The sequence below is a fragment of the Chiloscyllium plagiosum genome, unplaced genomic scaffold, assembly GCF_037043375.1.
Source record: "Chiloscyllium plagiosum isolate Xiang-an unplaced genomic scaffold, Cpla_swu_hap1 HiC_scaffold_53X, whole genome shotgun sequence".
Classification (NCBI taxonomy): domain Eukaryota; kingdom Metazoa; phylum Chordata; class Chondrichthyes; order Orectolobiformes; family Hemiscylliidae; genus Chiloscyllium; species Chiloscyllium plagiosum.
Genome location: NW_028270191.1, coordinates 17,595,759 through 17,618,595, shown reverse-complemented (window position 1 = coordinate 17,618,595; position 22,837 = coordinate 17,595,759). Strand labels below are relative to the sequence as shown.

The following is a 22,837-nucleotide window of genomic DNA, read 5'->3' as shown; positions in this document are numbered from 1 at the left end:
AGACATTCAGGTGGATGCAAAAGATCCTAGCATACCCGTTGAAATAAACTAGAGCTCTTTTTCCAACATTTCCTGCTCAAATAATACTGTCAAAAACAGATTCAAATGGTCATTTACCTCATTGCCGTTTGTGGATCCTTGCACTGTGCAAGTCGTTGCCATGTCTGCCTACACAACAAAGCTTCAAAAACGCAATAAACTGGTTGTGAAGGAACTTTGTAATTCCCCTAGAATAAGAAACGTGCAAGTGCAGCTTCCCATCAATTGCAGAATTAATCCAATGAATTTACCAAATATCATTTTGGGAACAGTTTTAATAGGGTGGAGAACACATTTATATGAAGTTTTCTAAATGCTATAAAAGTTAAGGAACGTCTACGCATTTGTGAATTGAACAGGTTTAATCAGCACCACAGATACAGCCACCACGTTGTCTGGAAAACTTATATATTAAGTCACTGCACAGCAAAGCGCATACTAGGGCAGATACCAGCCACCTCAAGAAGATGACCTGCTTTGGATCCGTTCCATTTTTAATTTTGCCCTATGAAACCCACATGATTTTACCTTGACGAGTGGCAATGAGATCCCATTGACTGAGGAGATGTCCATGAATTTCTTCAGATCCTGGTGCAGGAACTCAAAGACCAGATACAGTTTATTCTCCGTGTGAATGACATCAAGTAACCTGAAGGAGTAGGGTGGGAGGGGAAAAGAGGAATACTAGTAATCCAACCACGGGTTCCAACTTCATTCCCAATTTCTTCTTGAAAGATCTCATTCTCACCAACTGTATGGTCACAAATACTGAAATTTGCAGGACTCACAATAGATTAAATCATTTCAAAAGATTCAATTGACAAGCAGCAAATGCAAAACTAGTGGGATTTTTTCCTCTATTTACACTTGAGCACTTTAAACAAGTGCTATATAAATGCAAGCTGTTGTTATAATGATAGTCTATAACTCAGAGGAAGATGATTTACTACATTCTTTGTAGATCAGTCTCTTGTCACACTCTCCATTTTCAACCCAGACTGATGAGATTCAAAAGTTTCTGCATTAGCTACACAGGTCCTTTTACAAAATCTGCACCATTGCAAACTGGTGAGATTAGCAACTCTGTCTGAGTTATGACAGAGCACATGCAGATTTCAATTTGTTTTGCTGAGCATCTCAATTCAGTTCACAAAGCGTGACCCTGAGTTTCTGGTTCCTGGTCTTTTTCATTCTTTGCTTCACTCCCACTGTGCTTGACCCCTATACTACGTGACTGTAGCTCAACAGAAGCTGGAGGAACAATATCTCATTGGGCAGTTTACAACCTTCTGGACTCAACACTGTGTTCAACAATTTCAGATCCTAATTGCCATTCCCATTTTTTAAAAGAAAAATAGGCAGCAGCTGCCTTTTCAACTCTTCCCTCCTATCCCTCCCACTGTACTTGCTTAAAGTCTGTTACTTCTTGTCCAAAATTTTCCATTGTTTCTCTTTATTCTTCCATGGGATGTTGCCTGTCTTTAAATACCTTTGAATGGAGTAGCTTGTTTGGCTATTTCAGACTTCAGTTAAGTCAACCACATTGTTGACACTGAGCTAATGCATAGGTCAGACTGGGTAAGGAGGGCAGATTTCCTTATCTAAAGGGCATTAGTGAACCAAATTGTTTTCTCATAAAAACCTATCAATTTATGATCATCATTATGGAGCCTAGCGTTTAATTCCTGATTAATTAAAAACTTACAGTTCCACCAGTTGTGAGATGGAATTTAAATCTATATGCTCAGAGCATTAAACTGGGCCACTGTATTAGTAGCCCAGTGACATTACCACAGCACCACATCTCCCAACAAGCACCCCACGTCCATCATTTACCACTTTTGATAGGAGGTCATAACCTGAAATAATCTGTCTTTCTGTCTCTCTCTCTCTCTCACCATCCCTCCTTTCTCGGTCACTGGATGATAGACAGGCTTTGGGGAAGTCAGGAGGTGAGTTACTTGCCATGGCATTCCTAACCTCTAAACTGTTCTTGTAGCCACTGTGTTTATGTGGCAAGTCCAGTTGAGTTTCTGGCCAATGGTAACCCCAAGGATGTTGATAGTGGGGGATTCAATGATGGTAACACCATTGAATGTCATAGGGCAGTGGTTAGATTGTCTTTTGTTGGAGATGGTCATTACCTGGCATTTGTGTAGCGCGAATATTACTTGCCACTTGTCAGCCCAAACCTGGATAATGTCCAAATCTTGTTGCATTTGGACATGGACTGCTTCAGTATCTGAGTCATGAATGGTACTGAACATTGCACAATCAGCAAGCACCCCCACTTCTGACCTTATGGTGGAGGGAATATTATTTAGGAAGCAGCTGAAAATGTTTGGGGCAAGCACTCTATCCTGAGGAATTCCAGCAGAGATGTCATGGAGCTGAGATGACTGACCTCCAACAACCACAGCCTTCTTCCTTTGTGCCAGGTATGACTCCAGCCAGAGAGTTTGCTCCCTGCTACTCAATGATTTCAAATTTGCAAGGGCTCCTTGATGCCACAGTCAAAAGTGACCTTCATGTCAAGGGCTCTAATCTCACGCATGGAATTCAGCTCTTTTGTCCACGTTTGATCCAAGGCAGTAATGAGGTCAGGAGCTGAGTGGCCCTGGTGGAACCCAAACTGGGCGTCACTGAGCAGGCGCTGCTTGATAGCACTGTTGATGACACCTTCCATCACTTTGCTGATGACCAAGCATACACTGATAGGGCAGTAATTGGCCAGGTTGGATTTATCCTGACATCTGTGTACAAGACATACCTAGGGAAAGCCCACACAGTCAGTGTTTAAACTGCACTGAAAGAGCTTGACAAGGGGAGCAGCATGTTCTGGAGCACAAGTCTTCAGAACTATTGGAATGTTTTCAGGGCTCATAGCCTTTGCACTGTCCAGTGCCAGCAACCATTTATTCATATCATGTGGAGTGAACCGAATTGGCTGAAAACTGGTATCTGTGATGCTGGGGACCACTGGAGGAAGCAGAGATGGATCATCCACTTGCCACTTCTGGCTGAAGATTGTTATGAATGCTTCAGCCTTATCTTTTACACTGATTTGTTGGATCTTGCATCATTGAGGATTGGGATATTTGTGGTTGTTTAATAGTCCACTACCATTCATGACTGGATCTGGCAGAACTTCAGAGCTTAGATTTGATCCATTAGTTGTGGGATTGCTGATTTCTTCATATCACTTGCTGTTTGACATGCAAGTAGTCCTGTTTTGTAAGATTCACCAGATTGACACCTCATTTTTAGGTATGCCTGTAGCTTCTGCTGCTCCTGCCATGCCCTCCTGCACTCTCCATTGAACCAGCATTGATCCCCGGCTCGATGGTAATGGTTGAGTGTGAGATACACCAGGCTAGGAGGTTACAGATTGTGCTGGAGTACAATTCTGTCGCTGTTGATAGCCCACAGTGCCTCATGGATGCCCAGTCTTGAATTGCTAGATCTGTTTGAAGTCCGGCTCATTTAGCACAGTGATAGTGCCACACAGTATGATGGAGAGTATTCTCAACGTGAGTGGGATTCCATTCACACAATGACTGTGTGGTGGTCACTCTGACATGATGCGGTCATAGACAGATGCATCTGGAGCTGAGGGCAGATTGGTAAGGATGAGGTCAGGTTTATTTTTCCCTCTTGTTGGTTCCCTCACTACCTGCCACAGACCCAGTCTTGCAGCTATGTCCTTTATGACCTGACTAGCTCAATCAGTAGTATTGCTGCCAAGCCACTCGGTGCTGGATATTGAAATCCCTCACCCAGAGTACATTCTGTGCCCTTGCCATCCTCAGTGCTTCCTCCAAGTATTGTTCAACATGGTGGGGCATTGATTCATCAGCCAAGGGAGGACAGTACATGGTAGATCAGTAGGAGTTTTCCTTGCCCATGCTTAACCTGAAGCCATGAGACTTCATGGATTGAGGTTGAACATTGTATACAGTTGGAAGAGAGTTGCCCTCTGAGTCAATGTGCCACTACTGCTTGGTCTGTCCCGTTGGTGAGAAAATCAGGGATGGTGATGATGGTGTCAAGGATATAGTCATCCTCATAAAATCATACCTTACAGACAATGTCAGGCTGTTGCTTAATTACCCTGGGAGACAGCTCTCCCAATTTTGGCACGAGCCCCATATCAGTAAGGACAACTTTGCAAGGGCTGTTTGTGCCATTGTCTTTTCTGGTGCCTAGGCCAATGTCAGTTGGTCCATCTGTTTCACTTCTTTGTTGAAACGTCATAGTGATTGATACAACAGAGTCACTTCCTGGGCCATTTCAGAGGACTTTGAGAGTCAACTACATCTGTGGATCTGACCAGGTAGTCCAGACCAGGTAAGGATGGCAGTTTGCTTCCCTAAAGGACATTAGTGAACCAGATGAGTTTTTCTGACAATCGACAATAGATCCATGGTCATCAGTGGATTTTCAATTCCAGTTTTTAAAATTTAAATACCACCATCTGCCACGGCTGGATTCGAGCCTGGGTCCCAAAGTTTCTGGATTAATAGTCTAGTGATAATACCACTAGGCCATTGCCTCCTTGTTAGAGGATAAAGTTTGATGTTCACCTAAATTTTTCCATTAGGGAAGTGACAGTGTAGGAATTTATTGCTTTTAAAACTAGGCTGCTAAATGTTCTGGCAGGCTGCACATGCTCACAATGTGTCCCCAATTAACAGCACAGGTACAGTGTATCCACCTATTTGGAAGCACATTCCAGTCCTGCTTCAGAACAACTGTACAGGATGCAACCAGACTCAAGTTTCAAGTCACAGTTCTTTTAAGAACAGGTGAGAGATAGATGTACAATGGTTTACTAAAGCTACACTCCATCAATCACAAAAAGCAAAGACATGAACAGGTCCAAAAAAAACAGAATGTACAGACAGCTTTGACCTTATTATTCTGCTTCCCTGTTTAAACAGGAATTTCACCTCCCTGCTTGACCACTCCTTCTGCCACATGTTACCTGCCTGCCTACTGCAGTTCTTCAGATCACCAGTTATTGATGGACTGGTGTAGCATGCAGGGCAGCATGAAAATGGGGGTCTGTTTCCAGGCATGAGGATGGTGTGGTTCAGACCTCCACTATTGCTTCAACTAAAATTGCACAAAACTAGAACCTCCTAATCACCCCAAACTTAATGGCACATATTTAGGAGTAATAATCTTTCTTTTTAAAAGGACTTCTTTGCATCGTCAAGTAAGGCGATAAAAGTTTCAAACACCAGATTGCTTGCTGGTGCATTTGGCCAGTTCCTCCAGGTCTGGCTTTTCCATTTTGTTATTGCTCCGTTTCTTCTCTCGTAAATGTGGTGACTTTGTAAGTTTAGGAATTTGCTGCTGTTACATTTTTCTATTGACATAAATATATGTGAACTTCTAGTTAAAATGCCATAGAATCTACATCCACTCAGAAACCATTAGTGCTGACCATAGAAATGGATCTCAAGGCAGCACAGAATCCCAGACAGCCGACAACAGGACAAGCTTACTTTGCTCAAGTATTTACCTCAATGCAATCTTTGCGCAAATTTCAGCTCACTGCTGCCAGCATGATCTTAATGAGTGCATATATTCAGCTCATTTAGCGCTAGTGTGATTTTTGCGCAAATATTCAGCTCTTTACTGCTCTTAGTATGATCTTATCGCACACATTTCCCCCACTGCTGTACAATCTTACTTTTGCAAAATGGCTGCCTCATTCCCCCATGTCATGAAGAGCTTACTATGTGTAAAGTGCTTTTAGATGTTTGAGGGAATTCATTACATGCTATAAAAATGTAAAGACCCGCTTTACAGGCAATGTTTCATTTAACCACACAACACAAAAAAAAAGTCCTTACTCGACAATGTTGGGATGGCTGAGTTCCTTCAGAAGGGAGATTTCTCGTATGGCCGTACTTGGCACCCCCTCAGTTTCCCTGAAAGACAGCATGCAAAAGCAGTTTGTAAGACAATGATTTACTACATAGCATAACCAAAAAGAGAGACAAAAAACTGTAAGCTTTTTCATATGCCAAATAAATGGATCCTGACAGCTATCAACAAGACAATATTGACCTTTCTGTCAAAGTCTCAATATTCTCAGATTACTTTACATGAAAGAAGTGGAATTACAACACCTGCTAACTCTGCACCACCTTTTTAAAGCAGCTTACAATGAAACTATATCAAAGGCTGGGTGCCCATGCCTGTGTGGGTCTGTGCACGGGACCATGTGTTGGACTCTGTCGTGGCTGTGTCAGACGGTGTGTTGCGCATGTGTTGGATTGTTTACTGTACCTGTGTGGGACTGTGCATCAGATTGAGAGTCACACTGGGACTGTGCAGCACACGTGTTGCTACGCACCTATTTTTTGTGGTGTTAAATGAGGGAGGAATTTTGAGCAAGACACTGGGAGAAATCCTCTCTCTTCTACACACATTGTTATGGGCAAGTACACCAGGATACAGTTTCAATTCTCATCTACAAGACAATGTTGTGTCAGGATATGTGGCAGCGAATATGTGAAATGGACTTCTACACAGAGAGGGTATCTGAAGCAAATAATCCTGAAACCTTTAAGTTAGTTCATTGTGACCTAAAGGAGGTTTGTCTGAATGGATATTCTGGGTAGTATAATGACATTGTTGACAGTACTCAGGGATGTTGGCAGCAGTGATCCAATCAATCATTTTACCACCTCCTAGTCCAGGGGACGGTGGGAGCAGTTGTTACAACATGGGGTAATATATGAGAAGTTTGTTCATAAGTCTGATAACTGGGGAAGAAGCTGCTTTTAAAATCTGTTGGTACATGTTTTCAAACTTTTCAGTTGAGTTTCTGGTCAACGTTGACCTCAAGGACGTTGATAGTGAAGGACTCACTGATGGTAACACCATTGAATATCAAGATCAACAGTTAGATTGTCTCTTGTTGGAGATGGTCATTGCTTGGCATTTGTGTGGCGCAAATGTTACTTGCCACTTGTCAGCCCAAGTCTGGAATATTGTACAGATCTTGTTGCATTTTTGAACATGGACTGCTTCAGTATCTGAGAAGTCATGAATGATACTGAACATTGTGCAATCAATCATCGGTGAACAACCCCACTTTGGACCTTATAATGGAGGGAAGGTCATTGATGAAGCAGCTGGAAATGGTTGGGCCTAGAACACTACCCTGAAGAACTCCCACAGATATGTCCTGGAGCTGAGATGACTGACCTCCAACATCCACAACCATCTTCCTCTGTGATAGGTATGACTTCAACTTGGGGAGATTTTCATCCCCAACCGAGCAACTGCCACAGACTCTAGTTTTTTTAAAGATATTTTTATTGAAAAAAAATTTCTTTTACAAAATTATAAAATACAAAAACGTGGAAACAGTGTAACAACAACAACAATAAACAACAAACCAACTACTATACTAAAAGAACTCACAACTACACTCATTACACATCAATAAATAAATAAGTAAATAACGCTGCTCAGCGTAACAAGACCATAGCTCTCAACCTTCGAGGGCATCAATTATTACGTTTGCTCTAAATTCTTCCTTTCAGGACATTAGGCTTACTAAACCAAACCACTGTGGCTAGACAAAAGCACTAATTAAAATGGCAGACAGATTTGCTTCCAAATAATTCAAAAAGGGCTGCCATGTCTTGTAAAAATTGTCCGTTTTCTGGTGCACCATATTTGTAAGAAAGTCCAAAGGAATGTGTTCCATAATTAACTTATGCCACCCCGACAGACCCGGGGGGTTCTCAGATACCCAGCACATCAGAATGTTCTTCCTCACACAAAAAGTGAGGATGCTAAAAAGCCTTCTCCCATGTATAGGTAAGGGAGATAAATTCAGCAAACTCAGGAGAAGAGAAACAGGGTCCACCTTGACTTCGGTCCCCAAGACCCTCTCTATTATTCCTGCTACAGCACTCCAGTATACACGGAGCCTGTGGCAAGATCACAAACGATGGGTGTGAGGGTACCTATATTTATTTTACATTTGGGGCACATTGAAGGTGCTTCCTGCTTAAATTTTGCAAGACCATCTGGGGCCAGATGAGCCCAATGAAGAATCTTTAACTGCATAGCAGGGGTCCTGCTACATATCAAACTCTACCTCACATTCTTACAAATGTCCTCCCATGTTTCGGGAGTGATCTCCACCCCTACCTCTCTCTCCCAGACCTTCCATTATCGCTCAATGTCACCCGAGGAACCTCCCCCCAACAAATGATAGACAGTACTCACTGAAAGAGTGATCCTAGCCTGAAGCACCCTCTTTTCCGTATCAGATCTATAACACTCAGTCAAAAGCATGGTCTCCTTTCGGACAAAATCTCTGATCTGAAAAATACGGAAGAGGCCCTGACTCGATAATCCTTACTTACGAGTTATTTGATCAAATGATGTTAATGTTTCATCTTCAAACAGGTCACCCAAACAAGAGACTCCCCTATCTGCCCAGGACGTAAACCCGGGATCCACTGTTCCTGGCCGGAAATGTGGCATACCGACTATGGGAGTATGGAAAGATGTTTTAGACATATTACCCTCCATCTGTCTCATTGCCCTCCATGCTTTGACAGTGTTAATAATTATTGGATTGCAGCAGTGTTCTGCAACTATCTTCACTTTGTCCATAAACAACAGGTTAATAAGAGGACACTCTGCCTGGGAGGCCTCAATGTCCAACCACATCGATGCTGAGTCCTCACAGGCCCAATCACTCAAAAAATAGAAGGGAGCTCAACTGATATCTTCTGACATCCAGGAGATCCACTCCTCCCAACTCCTGGAGCATTTGCAATTTTGTAAGCTTGATAAGGGGCCACTTATAGCGCCAAATAAAAGAACTAAACCAATCATTTAATTTCCGAAACGTTTGTCTCAGAAAAAGCAAGGGAAGCATCCACAGAGGGTATAATAAGCGAGAAAGAACATGCATTTCAATAAGAGCAATTCGACCTAGCCATGATATTAGAAGGGCCTCCCATCTTTGACGGTCTTGTTTAATCTTGTGAAACAAATAAATAAAATTAGCCTTGAATAACTGATCAAAACTGGGGGTAACAGAGAGACCCAAATAAAGAAAGCTTCCCTGTGCCCCCTTAAAGCTTCCCTGTGCCCACCTTCAACGTCCAGAATTCCCCTAAGACCCCTCCATAGGCATAGCGTCCAACTTTGAAAAATTGATCTTGTAACCTGAGAAAAAGTCAAACGAACTAATACACCGTATCAAACAGGGCACAGAAACTGCCGGGTTCGAAAGAAAAATGAGAACATCATCCATATATAATGCGATCTCAAGCACCTTCGACCCCACCTTTGGGGCAGCTATATTAGGGTCCCCACGAATGGCCTCCGCCAATGGCTCAATCACCAATGTGAAAAGCAAAGGTGAAAGGGGGCGGCCTTGCCGACTGCCCCTACCAGTGTTAAAATTAGCAGACCTTATACCATTGGTGAGAACCGCTGCCAGAGAATCCTTACCAATCTAGTAAACACTTCACCCAGGCCAAACCGCTCCAGAGTATAAAAAAGATGTGGCCATTCCACCCAATCAAATGCTTTCTCCCCATCCAAGGAGACCACCAACCCTTGAACCAATCGCTGCTGGCACAGCAACCTCCTAACATTATTAGAAGATCTTTATAAAGCCCATCTGATCCTTCTTTACAATAGAGGGCAACCTTTCCAACCTCAATTCCAGAGTCTTTGATAAAATTTTAAAATCAGAGTTTAAAAGCGAGATGGGTCTGTAAGAACCAGAGTCCTCCCCTTTCTTGAAGATAAGACAAATATTAGCCTCTCTCAAGGATGGCGGGAGGCAATCCCAACTAAATGAATAGTTATAAATGTCGAGCATCGGCCCTAACAGTATGTTTACAAATTCTTTATAAAACTCACTGGGCCAGCCATCAGAGCCGGGTGCCTTTCCACTTTGAAGCTGCCTCACTGCCTCCTGGATCTCTTCAGCTGTTAACGGAGCACTAAGGAGAGACGCCTGCTCAGCAGTCATACCGGGAAGATCCAAATTCCTAAAAAAAAGACTCCATCTTATCCCATCTGTCCTCACAGCATTCAGACTGGTAAAGTTCAGAGTAAAACCTCTGAAATGCCTCATTGATATTTTTACCATCAAAAGAGTCCCATTCCCTTCCCTAATAGAAGCAATAGACTGGGAGGTATTCTTCTTCCTAAGCAGACATGCCAAATATTTACCCACCCTATCACCATGCTTAAACAGCCTCTGCTTTGTAAAGGAAAGTTCCTTCCTGGCTGTATGCGTAAGCATGAAGTTTAAGGTGAATCGAAGGGCTATGATCCGCTGCAGCTCAGTCAGTGATGATCTACTGTAATATGCCGTCTCAACTGCCTTCAATCATGCCTCAAGCAGACACTGCTGCACTCCCTTCCGTCACTTCTGGCTGGCAGAGTATGAGGTAACTATCCCTCTAGCATAGGCCTTAATAGTCTCCCAAACAACGGACGGATTACCAGCTGTACCAGAGTTGGTGGCTAAAAAAGCTTCACACTCCTAGAGAGATATTGTACAAACTTGCTGTCCTTGAGAATGAAGGGATCTAATCATCAGTACCGTGAGCCCATTGCATCACCCTTAAGCTTAACCATTAATTATACTGCTGCATGATCAGAGATGGCAATATTCCCAACTGAACATCCACTTGCCACTTCTGGCTGAAGATTATTGTGAATGCTTCAGTCTTAACTTTTGCAATGACGTGTTGGGTCTTCCAATGAGGATGGGGATATTTGTGGAGCCTCCTCCTCCACGAGAGTTGGATTTGGTGGGATTGCCGAGCTTAGATCTGATCCGTTGCTTGTGGGATCACTTAGCTCTGTCTATCACTTGCTTATGCTGTTTGATGGCTTCACCAGGTTGACACCTCATTTTCAGGAATGACTGCTGCTGCTCCTGGCATGCCCTCCTGCACTCTCCATTGAACCAGAGTTGATCCCTGGCTCGATGGTAATGGTTGAGTGGGAGATAAAGCAGGCCACGAGGTTACAGATTGCACTAGAGTACGATTCTACTGCTGTTAATGGCTCACAGCACCTCATGGATGCCCAGTCTTGAGATGCTAGATCTGTTTGAAGTCTGTCCCATTTAGCACAGTGATAGTGCCACACAACACAATTGAAGTTATTGTCAATGTGGTGAGACTTCACCTCCACAAAGACAGTGTGGTGGTCACTCTTACCAACACTGTCATGGACAGGTGTGTCTGCAGCCAGCAGATTGCTAAGGATGAGGTCAAGTATGTTTTTCATTCTTATTGGTTTGGTCATCACCTTCCGTAGACCCAGTCTAGCAGCTATGTCCTTTAGGACCCAACCAGCTTGGTCAGTAGTACTGCTGCTATTGAGCCACTTTTGGTAGAGTCTCCCATCCAGTATTTTGTGCCTGTCCCACTCTCAGTACTTCCTCTGTGTGGACTTCATAGGGTCTGGATTCAATGTTGAGGACTTACAGGGTGGCAACCCCACATCGAACAACAATGAGACCGAAGACCATTTCCATTTCCGAAAATACTTGCCAAATGTTTGCTTGGAGATGTGGCTCTAGGATTGGGCCCATCAGCCACAAAGGAACTCATTACCAATGACACAGAATTCCTAGGTGAACAATCATACTCATTAGCAAGTGATTGCTCATGATGACGTATGAACAAAACATGGAAAACAGGAGCAAGATTGGTCATTTGGCCCATTGAGCTCTGTCCATCATTCAATGTGACCATGACTGATTCTGTATCTCAATGCCATACTCCTGCTCTTGCCCTATGCCCTTGTCACCTTCAGTGCCTAAAAAATCTACTTCTTTGTTAAACATATTCAGTGATTCAGCTTCCATCATCAAAACATGGACTGTATACTGTAAATATTAAAAACTATTACAATTGTATCGTGCCAGTGGATTTTTGCCTACTTTGTTGGTGTTGGAATTCAGGCTAACGTCTTCTGTTGCTATCTCAAGACCCCTTCAGGTTAATCATAGTGCCCCTCATTACTACCTGAGCGAAGATTAAGCTCAGTCAGTAGAGAATCAAACCTGAAGATTTTCCTCAATGGCGTGCAGTACACAGCTGTACTACTGTACAAGTCATGATAGGAATCAGAAAAATGAATCAAAAACTTTAGTCAAATCAGTGTGCAGCGGACATTAAGGAGTACCTAAAGTCTTGGCATCATGGGGAAAGCAGATTGGATGACTGCCTCGATCATCAATAACTCTTAATTCTCCACTCCCTCTGTTGTTACAAGATCAGTCGTACACATTACAAGGCCTGTCGCCACCATTAACACAATCTGTATTTCAGGAAGTTACAGAATTCGGGCAGTAAACGCGTGCAGAATCTAATGTTTATTTTTTTAAAAAACTATAACTCCTCCCGTGGATAAAAAGTTTACGCAAAACTATAGCAGTCTTAACCAGCGCCAACAAAACATAAAAGTGGTTGCATCCTGCTAGATCTTTTGTGCCTGCGCCAAGACCCGTATATGCCGGTTTAATAATCTCGCTATCGGTCGCTCACAAACTTTCAAAAGAACCCCGCCACTCACGTGTCTAGTCGAATTTTCTTCAGGGCCACCACTTCACCAGTGTCTTTATTTTTGGCTTTATATACCACACCATACGTCCCTTCTCCGATCTTCTCGACTTTCTGGAAACTGTCCATCCTCTCTCTCTCTCTATCTTCCCCCACCTCCTCCTCCTCCTCCTCCTCCTGCCAGCCTTTGCTCTTCAGTTCGTCCCTCGCGAGACGATCAACGGCTCTGGTCTAAAGGGAAACGATGGTGACTTTCCAGCCGAGATTGCGGAACAGACAGAAACCGTAACAAAGTAACATTCAGCACCGCGCCATGACACTGCTTTTCCCGCGCTCCTTCAGTCCCACCCACATCCTATACCATTGGTCCAGGAAGTTCAAGCTGCGAGTATCATCATCTTCTGGATTAGTGGTGCTGGAAGAGTACAGCAGTTCAGGCAGCATCCAAGGAGCTTCGAAATCGACGTTTCGGGCAAAAGCCCTTCATCAGGAATAAAGGCAGTGAGCCTGAAGCGTGGAGAGATAAGCTAGAGGAGGGTGGGGGTGGGGAGAAAGTAGCATAGAGTACAATGGGTGAGTGGGGGAGGGGATGAAGGTGATAGGTCAGGGAGGAGAGGGTGGAGTGGATAGGTGGAAAAGGAGATAGGCAGGTCGGCCAAGTCTGGACAAGTCATGGGGACAGTGCTGAGCTGGAAGTTTGGAACTAGGGTGAGGTGGGGAAGGGGAAATGAGGAAGCTGTTGAAGTCCACATTGATGCCCTGGGGTTGAAGTGTTCCGAGGCAGAAGATGAGGCGTTCTTCCTCCAAGCGTCTGGTGGTGAGGGAGCGGCGGTGAAGGAGGCCCAGGACCTCCATGTCCTCGGCAGAGTGGGAGGGGGAGTTGAAATGTTGGGCCACGGGGCGGTGTGGTTGATTGGTGCGGGTGTCCCGGAGATGTTCCCTAAAGCGCTCTGCTAGGAGGCGCCCAGTCTCCCCAATGTAGAGGAGACCGCATCGGGAGCAACGGATACAATAAATGATATTAGTGGATGTGATCATCAAACGAGTTGTCCCATGAAAGGAGCTTTCCAAGGATTAGAATATACTGATGGAGCGCATAACTTATTGAAAAGATAAATTATGGACATTCACTTTAAAGGCTTATTTTTGATGCCCGCCTTTATTTGTCCTAAAGCCACAAAATGTTGAGTGAGAGAGAATAAACTGAAACATTCTCAAATCACACAACACCAAGTTATAGTCCAACAGGTTCATCTAGAAGCACTAGCTTTTGGAGCGTTGCTCCTTCATAAACTAGTGCTTCCAAATAAACCTGTTGAACTATAACCTGGCGTTGTGTGATTTTTAACTTCGACCACCCCAGAACAAAACATGCACCTCCGAGTCATGGAACATTTTCGGTTGCCAAAAATCATTACCAGTGCACACTGGCTGCTATAAATGCTTTTTTGACCCATTATTAGTATTGATAGTGATTTAGGACTCTTTCAAGAACCACAGTTTTTAAAATGAAAACTGTAAAAAATTGTAGTTTTGCACAATGCCTGGAGAGAGTTTACCATGTGAATTTTTGGAACTTGGAGGTCCAAAGTGGAACTGTTTTATACTTCACTTACTGTTTCCAAAAGATCAAGTGATCCTCAGAAAAGCAGAGCTGTTCAAAAAGGTGGATTTGCTAACTTTTGCTAGACAAAGTTAAAAATCACACAACACCACGTTATAGTCCAACAGGTTTAATTGGAAGCACTAGCTTTCGGAACACTGCTCCTTCGTCAGGCGGTTGTGGAGGTTAAGATCATGCTCACAGAATTTATAGCCAAAGGAGTTCAGTGTCATGGAGATGTGATCCAGTAAACAATCTTAGATTAAAACTTTCATCTTTTATAATGGGGATATGCTGGTTTCTGTTCTTTGATATGTAAATCCCAGAACTTCTTTTAAATTACATTCTCAAGATAGCTCAGCTTTTTAAACAATAGGTGTGAAGTCTGTCTGTGTCCCACTGCTATGTCAGACTGACAAACCCTCTGTGTAGTTTTACATGGACTCATGCAGTTTTTGAGCAAAATAAAATGTAATTCTGCAGAAACAGATTCACCCCATAAGCTTATATGTGTGTGTATGTAGGAGCGACAGATTGAGTGGGCATGTGTGTGCTTGTGGGTGTGAGTACACGTGATAGAGTGTGTGTAAGCTTGGTTAAATTTGTGTGAGAGTGTGATGGGATATGTGTGAGAGGGTGCGTGTGTTAGTGTGAGTATGGGGGATGAATGTGTGTGCATGAGAGAGAGCTTGTGTGTGAGGGAGGGTTTGCATAGGTGTGTCAGCATGTAGGAGTGTGTGGGTGTGTGTGCGTGTGTGTGTATTGTGTAGTGGGGTCACCTGTAGTGTGACATGAACCCAAGGTCCCTGTTGAGGCCATCCCCATGGGTACCGAACTTTGCTATTGGCTTCTGTTCGGCCACTCTGTTGTTGCTTGTCCCGAAGTCCGCCTTGGAGGATGGTCACCCGAAGGTCCAAGGCTGAATGTCCCGCACCTCTGAAGTGTTCCCCAAATGGGAGGGAACACTCCTGTCTGGTGATTGTTGTGTGGTATCCATTCAACCGTTGTTATAGCGTCTGCTTGGTCTCACCAATGTACCATGCCTCAGGGCATCCTTGCCTGCAGCATATGAGACAGATCACATTGGATAAGTTACATGAGGACTCGCCACACCATGTACTCAGTGAGTATTCATGTGAGTAAAATACAACACTCAAAGGCCCTGAAAACTGAATTACTAACTCAATAGAATAACTGAGCTTAATTGATCAGCTACCGTAACTGAAGATCTTCCATCATCCTGTGGCCAACAGCAGAGTAATCCTGATGAAGGGTCTTGACCCAAAATGACGACTTCTCCACCTCCTGATGCTGCTTAGCTTGCTATGTTCTTCCAACTTTCTGTTTGTCTACTTTGGATTCCAGTATCTGCACTATTTTTCTCCCAAGCAAAGTAATCTCATTGGTAGAATTCAAAAGACCTGTGAGAAAGTGCCCTCATTCCCCTTAGTGATTGGACTCTTTCATACCTAAAATGTTCATTTTTGCCTATTTTTCCCACACTGAGGGAAAAACACTGAGTACAGTGCAGGAGAGAGAGAGAGAGAACCTGCACAGTTACCGCCTTTGCTGTTTGAATTTGTGTATCGCTTGACATCGGTGTGCATCTGGGAAAATTAACAAACAGTGAAATTCACAACTAATCTTGGAGGAACTGTTGGGCGAAGGTCACAGCACAGAATCAGATAAGTTAATTGTTGTTTTAAGTCTGTCCAAGAGAAAGGCTGCAGTAGTGAGTACAGTGGATTCAATCTTGATTATATGTTTTTGGAGATAAGTCTCTTGATTAAACTTAAAATATAAGCCATAGCTATTAATTTAACCTGGGGCAGTTTGTAGAGGAATAAGACGGTGTTATTTTCTGGGTCTGGAGATTGTGAAGGAGCAAAAATGGCCGTTGCAGTGATATGTACTTCTTGTCAGATGTGGGAGTTTAAAGAGAGTTTAAGGATTACTGTGGATTATATCTGCCATAAATGCTGTTGGACGCGAATCTTATCAGATTGAGTGAATCAGTTGGAGAGAGAGATAGAAGTAATGAGGAATTTGCAACAGCAACAGTATGTGATAGATGGCAGTTATAGGAAGGGGGGAAGGTCTCAGATACAGTCACATAGATGGGTTAACTCCAGGAAGGGTAAGAGAGGTAGGTAGCTAGTGCAGGAGTCTTTTTGTGGATATACCCATTTCATACAGGTATGCTGTTTTGGAATAGGGAGGGGGTGATGGATCCTCAGGGGAACATAGCACGAACAGCCCAGTTTCTGGTATTGAGACTAGCTCTAATGCAACGAGGGGTACGTCTGCTTCCAAGAGATCAATTGTGTCAGGGGATTCTGTAGTCCGAGGTACAGACAGACGTTTCTGTGGCCAGCAGAGAAAAAGCAGAATGGTGTGCTGTTTCCCTGGTGCCAGGATCAAGGATGTCTCAGAGAGGGTGCAGAATGTTCTCATGGGGGAGAGGGGCCAGCAAGAGGTAATTGTCCACATTGGAACCAATGATATAGGAAGGGAAAAGGTTGAGATTCTGAAGGGAGATTACAGAGAGTTAGGTAGAAATTTAAAAAGGAGGTCCTCAAGGGTAGTAATATCTGGATTACTCCCAGTGCTATGAGCTAGTGAGGGCAGGAATAGGAGGATAGAGCAGATGAATGCATGGCTGAGGAGCTGGTGTATGGGAGAAGGATTCACATTTTTGGATCATTGGAATCTCTTTTGGGGTAGAAGTGACCTGTACAAGAAGGACGGATTGCACCTAAATTGGAAGGGGACTAATATACTGACAGGGAAATTTGCTGGAACTGCTTGGGAGGATTTAAACTAGTAAGGTGGGGGGGGGGGGGGGGGGGGGGGGAGGTGTGACCCAGGGAGATAAAGAGATCAATCTGAGACTGGTACAGTTGAGAACAGAAGTGAATCAAACAGTCAGGGCAGGCAGGGACAAGGTAGGACTAATAAATTAAACTGCATTTATTTCAATGAAAGGGGCCTAACAGGGAAGGCAGATGAACTCACGGCATGGTTAGGAACATGGGACTGGGATATCATAGCAATTACGGAAACATGGCTCAGGGATGGGCAGGACTGGCAACTTAATGTTCCAGGATACAAATGTTACAGGAAGGATAGAAAGGGAGGCAAGAGAGGAGGGGGAGTGGCATTTTTGATAAGGGATAGCATTACAGCTGTGCTGAGGAGGATATTCCCAGAAATACATCCAGGGAAGTTATTTGGGTGGAACTGAGAAATAAGAAAGGGATCATCACCTTATTGGGATTGTATTATAGACCCCCAAATAGTCAGAGGGAAATTGAGAAACAAACTTGTGAGGAGATCTCAGCTATCTGTAAGAATAATAGGGTAGTTATGGTCGGGGATTTTAACTTTCCAAACATTGACTGGGACTGCCATAGTGTTAAAGGTTTAGATGGAGAGGAGTTTCTTAAGTGTGTACATGACAATTTTCTGATTCAGTATGTGGATGTACCTACTAGAGAAGGTGCAAAACTTGACCTACTCTTGGGAAATAAGGCAGGGCAGGTGACTGAGGTGTCAGTGGGGGAGCACTTTGGGGCCAGTGACCATAATTCTATTCGTTTTAAAATCGTGATGGAAAAGGAGAGACCAGATCTAAAAGTTGAAGTTCTAAATTGGAGAAAGGCCAATTTTGACGGTATTAGGCAAGAACTTTCGAAAGCTGATTGGAGGCAGATGTTCACAGGTAAAGGGACGGCTGGAAAATGGGAAGCCTTCAGAAATGAGACAACAACAATCCAGAGAAAGTATATTCCTGTCAGGGTGAAAGGGAAGGCTGGGATGTATAGGGAATGCTGGATGACTAAAGAAATGAGGGTTTGGTTAAGGAAAAGAAGGAAGCATATGTCAGGTATAGACAGGATAGATCGAGTGAATCCTTAGAAGAGTATAAAGAAAGTAGGAGTATACTTAAGAGGGAAATCAGGAAGGCAAAACAGAGACATGAGATAGCTTTGGCAAATAGAATTAAGGAGAATCCAAAGGGGCTTTACAAATATATTAAGGACAAAAGGGTAACTAGGGAGAGAATAGGGCCCCTCAAAGAGCAGCAAGGCGGCCTTTGTGTGGAGCCACAGAAAATGGGGGAGATATTAAATGAATATTTTGCATCAGTATTTACTGTGGAAAAGGATATGGAAGATATAGACTGTAGGGAAATAGATAGTGACATCTTGCAAAATGTCCAGATTACAGAGGAGGAAGTGCTGGATGTCTTGAAACAGTTAAAGGTGGATAAATCCCCAGGACCTGATCAGGTGTTCCCGAGAACTCTGTGGGAAGTTAGAGAAGTGATTGCTGGGCCTCTTGCTGAGATATTTGTATCATCAATAGTCACAGGTGAGGTGCCGGAAGACTGGAGGTTGGCAAACGTGGTGCCACTGTTTAAGAAGGGTGGTAAGGACAAGTCAGGGAACTATAGACCGGTGAGCCTGACCTCGATGGTGGGCAAGTTGTTGGAGGGAATCCTGAGGGACAGGATGTACATGTATTTGGAAAGGCAAGGACTGATTCGGGATAGTCAACATGGCTTTGTGCATGGGAAATCATGTCTCACAAACTTGATTGAGTTTTTTGAAGAAGTAACAAAGAGGACTGATGAGGGCAGAGCAGTAGATGTGATCTATATGGACTTCAGTAAGGCGTTTGACAAGGTTCCCCATGGGAGACTGATTAGCAAGGTTAGATCTCATGGAATAAAGGGAGAACTAGCCATTTGGATACAGAACTGGCTCAAAGGTAGAAGACAGAGGCTAGTGGTGGAGGGTTGTTTTTCAGACTGGAGGCCTGTGACCAGTGGAGTGCCACAAGGATCGGTGCTGGGTCCTCTACTTATTAAGTAAATGATTTGGATGCGTGCATAAGAGGTACAGTTAGTAAGTTTGCAGGTGACACCAAAATTGGAGGTGTAGTGGACAGCGAAGAGGGTTACCTCAGATTACAACAGGATCTGGACCAGATGGGCCAATAGGCTGAGAAGTGGCCGATGGAGTTTAATTCAGATAAATGTGAGGTACTGCATTTTGGGAAAGCAAATCTTAGCAGGACTTATACACTTAATGGTAAGGCCCTAGGGAGTGTTGCTGAACAAACAGACCTTGGAGTGCAGGTTATTAGCTCCTTGAAAGTGGAGTCGCAGGTAGATAGGATACTGAAGAAGGCGTTTGGTATGCTTTCCTTTATTGGTCAGAGTATTGAGTACAGGAGTTGGGAGGTCATGTTACAGCTGTACAGGACATTGGTTAGGCCACTGTTGAAATATTGCATGCAGTTCTGGTCTCCTTTCTATCGGAAAAATGTTGTGAAACTTGAAAGGGTTCAGAAAAGATTTATAAGGATGTTGTCAGGGTTGGAGGATCTGAGCTACAGGGAGAGGCTCTACAGGCTGGGGCTGTTTTCCCTGGAGTGTCGGAGGCTGAGGGGTGACCTTATAGAGGTTTACAAAATTATGAGAGGCATGGATAGGATAAATAGACAAAGTATTTTCCCTGGGGTTGGGGAGTCCAGAGCTAGAGGGCATAGGTTTAGGGTGAGAGGAGAAAGATATAAAAGAGACCTAAGGGGCAACGTTTTCACACAGAGGGTGGTACATGTATGGAATGAGCTGCCTGAGGATGTGGTGGAATCTGGTACAATTGCAACGTTTAAGAGGTATTTGGATGGGTATATGAATAGGAAGGGTTTGGAGGTATATGGGCTGGGTGCTGGCAGGTGGGACTAGATTGGGTTGTGATATCTGGTAAGCATGGACAGGTTGGACCGAAGGGTCTGTTTCCATGCTGTACATCTCTATGACTCTATGACTTGTACAATGAAAGGGGAGTGGCCAGTTCTCCCAGTTCAGGGTTTGGTTTGGTTTGACTTCAACAGTCTGGCTGTTTTTGTTTTCAGCTGCTGGTCATTCCAGGGCGCTGGACCCAAAGAAACAGCTCCATGTTGATCCTTTCTCTCTCTGCAATCTCTCACCTGTAAGAACCTGTGTTTGATTTTACCTTTTGTTTTGCTAAGGGGGTGTTTATGGGGATGTTGCAAGTATTTGGACCAGCATCATTAAGTTGCGTTGGAGTCGATTGGGTTTTCAAATAATTATGTTATTCTAAATTTGGTTTTCTTTTGTTCGTGTACAAATAAATTCTGTTTTGTTTAAAACTGAGTAGTTGGGCTACCTACATCACTCCTGGAATGTCCACTCTGCACCTGCTTAAAACAACAAGAAAGGTTAGGGTCTGGGCTACCTTCTTGAAATATTTTGAGGGGCTCTGTCCTGATCCATAACTATTCCCACATCTCGAAGAGTTGAATCATGAACTTGACTGTGTTCCAAGCAATGGTACAAATGGGGTGAGTGTGGAAATGGGTTGACATGCATATTTTTGGAATTGTTTTATTTTCTGTTGTATTCTGCATTTTGGGACAAAAATCCTCCTTCTGAACAGGATTCTTAAAGACTCTGGATAATTCCAATACAAAAGAAAACAGTGCAAGCTAACATAATGGTATGCTCTACACTCCCAGGTCAGGACATGTTGTGAAGAGATAGAGTATGTGAAGAGGGAATTTATCTTAATGAGTAATTTCAATTGACCAAATATAAATTGAAAAGCCTTGGTGGTCTGAGTCAAAGTGGACCACAAATAGTGGTTGATTATTTTGTGGTTCCATGCTTTGTGGAACCCACAGGCTGTGCCCTGGAATCAATGTTTCATATGTCAAATTAGTGATAAACACAAATTCAGAAGAATGTGAACAATACAGTCAAAACAGTAAATGCTCATCAGGGGACATGGTCATGATGTATATTGCTCAGGGGAGGCTACATTTTGAGTGTTATATTTAGTTCTGGCCTTGAAACATGAGGGACACATTCAGATCTTGCAGGCAGTGTAGAAAACAAAGTCATAAGATGGATCCCTGATGTTCAAGATTCGAATATTGAGTAAAAGCTGGAGCAAAAGTGATTTTCATCCTTAATAAGAGGCATCGGAAAGATGGTCTTAAAGAAGTATATTCTGATAGTAACGGGCATGGAATTAGTGGATTTGGAAAATCAAATTTTAAGAGTCAGAAAAGGTGTCTCAGAAGTAATAACATGGAAATTTTAGACTGAAATTGATAAGCACTTCTTCACAAAAAGTGTTCAATATGTGGAATGGACTCTAATGGAGGCAAAAATCCTGGAATAATTTAAGATTCACTGAGTATTGCAGTTAAGGAACTTGTCTGTCATTCTGGTTGGTTGTCTGGAGGCTCTAAAATTGGCTGAATGGTTTTCTACATCCAAAATTATCCTGTGATCTTGTAAGGGTAAATGTCATAACACTTGAAACATCCTGCAATCCTGATAATCTCACCAGACTTTAGGACTGGGAAGGATTAGCACGAATTGGGATTGTTACGCTGGATCAGATTTTGACATATAATGTGCGTGCAGAATCCTAGTGGTCATAGTACTGGAAACAGCTAATCGTCCTGTCATGGCAAATTGTGAAATTGAATTTGGTCATTTATGGTCAGGCTTCAGAAAATCACCAGTCCCACACTATATTCACTTGACTCATCACGCCCTCTGAGGAATAGGGATAGACCATAAATCCCACCTTGCCAGTGCCACCACATTCCAAGTAAAAAAGGAATTTTTATCTAATATTTAGATTGAGATAAACTTGAATGTTTTATTTCTAAGTCGGAGATATTTACTGGTAAACATGTCATATTATCTTCCCACCATTTTTATGATCACTTTATTTCCCTGTTTTTCTATTTGTGTTTTAATTCCCCATTGAAAATTTTGACTCCACATGCACAGTGAAGGTGCACTCAGAAAATTGCTGGTTTTTCCCCATAATTTGTTTCACTTTACTTCTTCCCACTGCTGTTCTCCATTGGAGCATGGAATTAGGCAGTGATTTTTTTGATGTCCTGAAGATTTTTTTTATTTCAAAAATATACTTTATTCATAAAATAATTTGATGGTCTGTACAGTTGGTCATGCCATACATACGTAAACATTTACATACAGAGATCAGAATTTATCATTTTTATATACAGGTCTGTACGTTTATCAATCATATGTCCATATATTTAGCTGAGGCGTCAGCAGAGCCCAAATGACTGCGTGGACCCCCTGTTCTTCTTAGGCAGGCAATGTTACATGGTGGTCTTTCCCCACCGCGCCTTGGCAGCAGCTGCCCCAAGCATCAGCGCGTCCCTCAACACATAGTCCTGGACCTTGGAATGTGCCAGTCTGCAACACTCAGTCGAGGTCAACTCCTTCAGCTGGAAGATCAACAGGTTTCGGACCGCCCAGAGAGCGTCCTTCACCGAGTTGATGATCCTCCAGGCACAGTTGGTGTTCGTCTCGGTATGCGTCCTGAATGTCCTTTGATGTCCTGAAGATTCAGTTGTGAACATACTGCTGAAGTGCAAGGCCAGGATGGTCTCAGGTATGACACTCATATACTTGATCTCAGTAGTGGTGACAGAAGGACATTTTAGAAGTGGCCTTGCTAGGCTAGAGAGAAGAAATAACAATATACATGCCAAGCATCAGCTTTTCCAGGTCATAGGAGTTTGAACA

At 43.3% G+C, this 22,837-nt stretch overlaps 1 protein-coding gene across 2 annotated transcripts in view; it reads right to left on the bottom strand.

Moving 5' to 3' along the window:
• Positions 1 to 12,812, bottom strand: part of cdk2 (cyclin dependent kinase 2) — a 30,098-nt gene extending 17,286 nt beyond the window's left edge. Inside the window, exons 1-3 of one of the 2 annotated variants that reach the window (XM_043681876.2) lie at positions 12,637 to 12,812; positions 5,901 to 5,978; positions 568 to 688 (exon numbers count right to left, since the gene is read on the bottom strand). In XM_043681876.2, the coding sequence (XP_043537811.1) occupies positions 568 to 688; positions 5,901 to 5,978; positions 12,637 to 12,752 (315 nt within the window). In that variant the 5' untranslated portion in view covers positions 12,753 to 12,812. The remainder of the gene's footprint in view (positions 1 to 567; positions 689 to 5,900; positions 5,979 to 12,636) is intronic. The other variant, XM_043681875.2, reaches the window with a different exon arrangement.
• Positions 12,813 to 22,837: the final 10,025 nt, after the last annotated feature.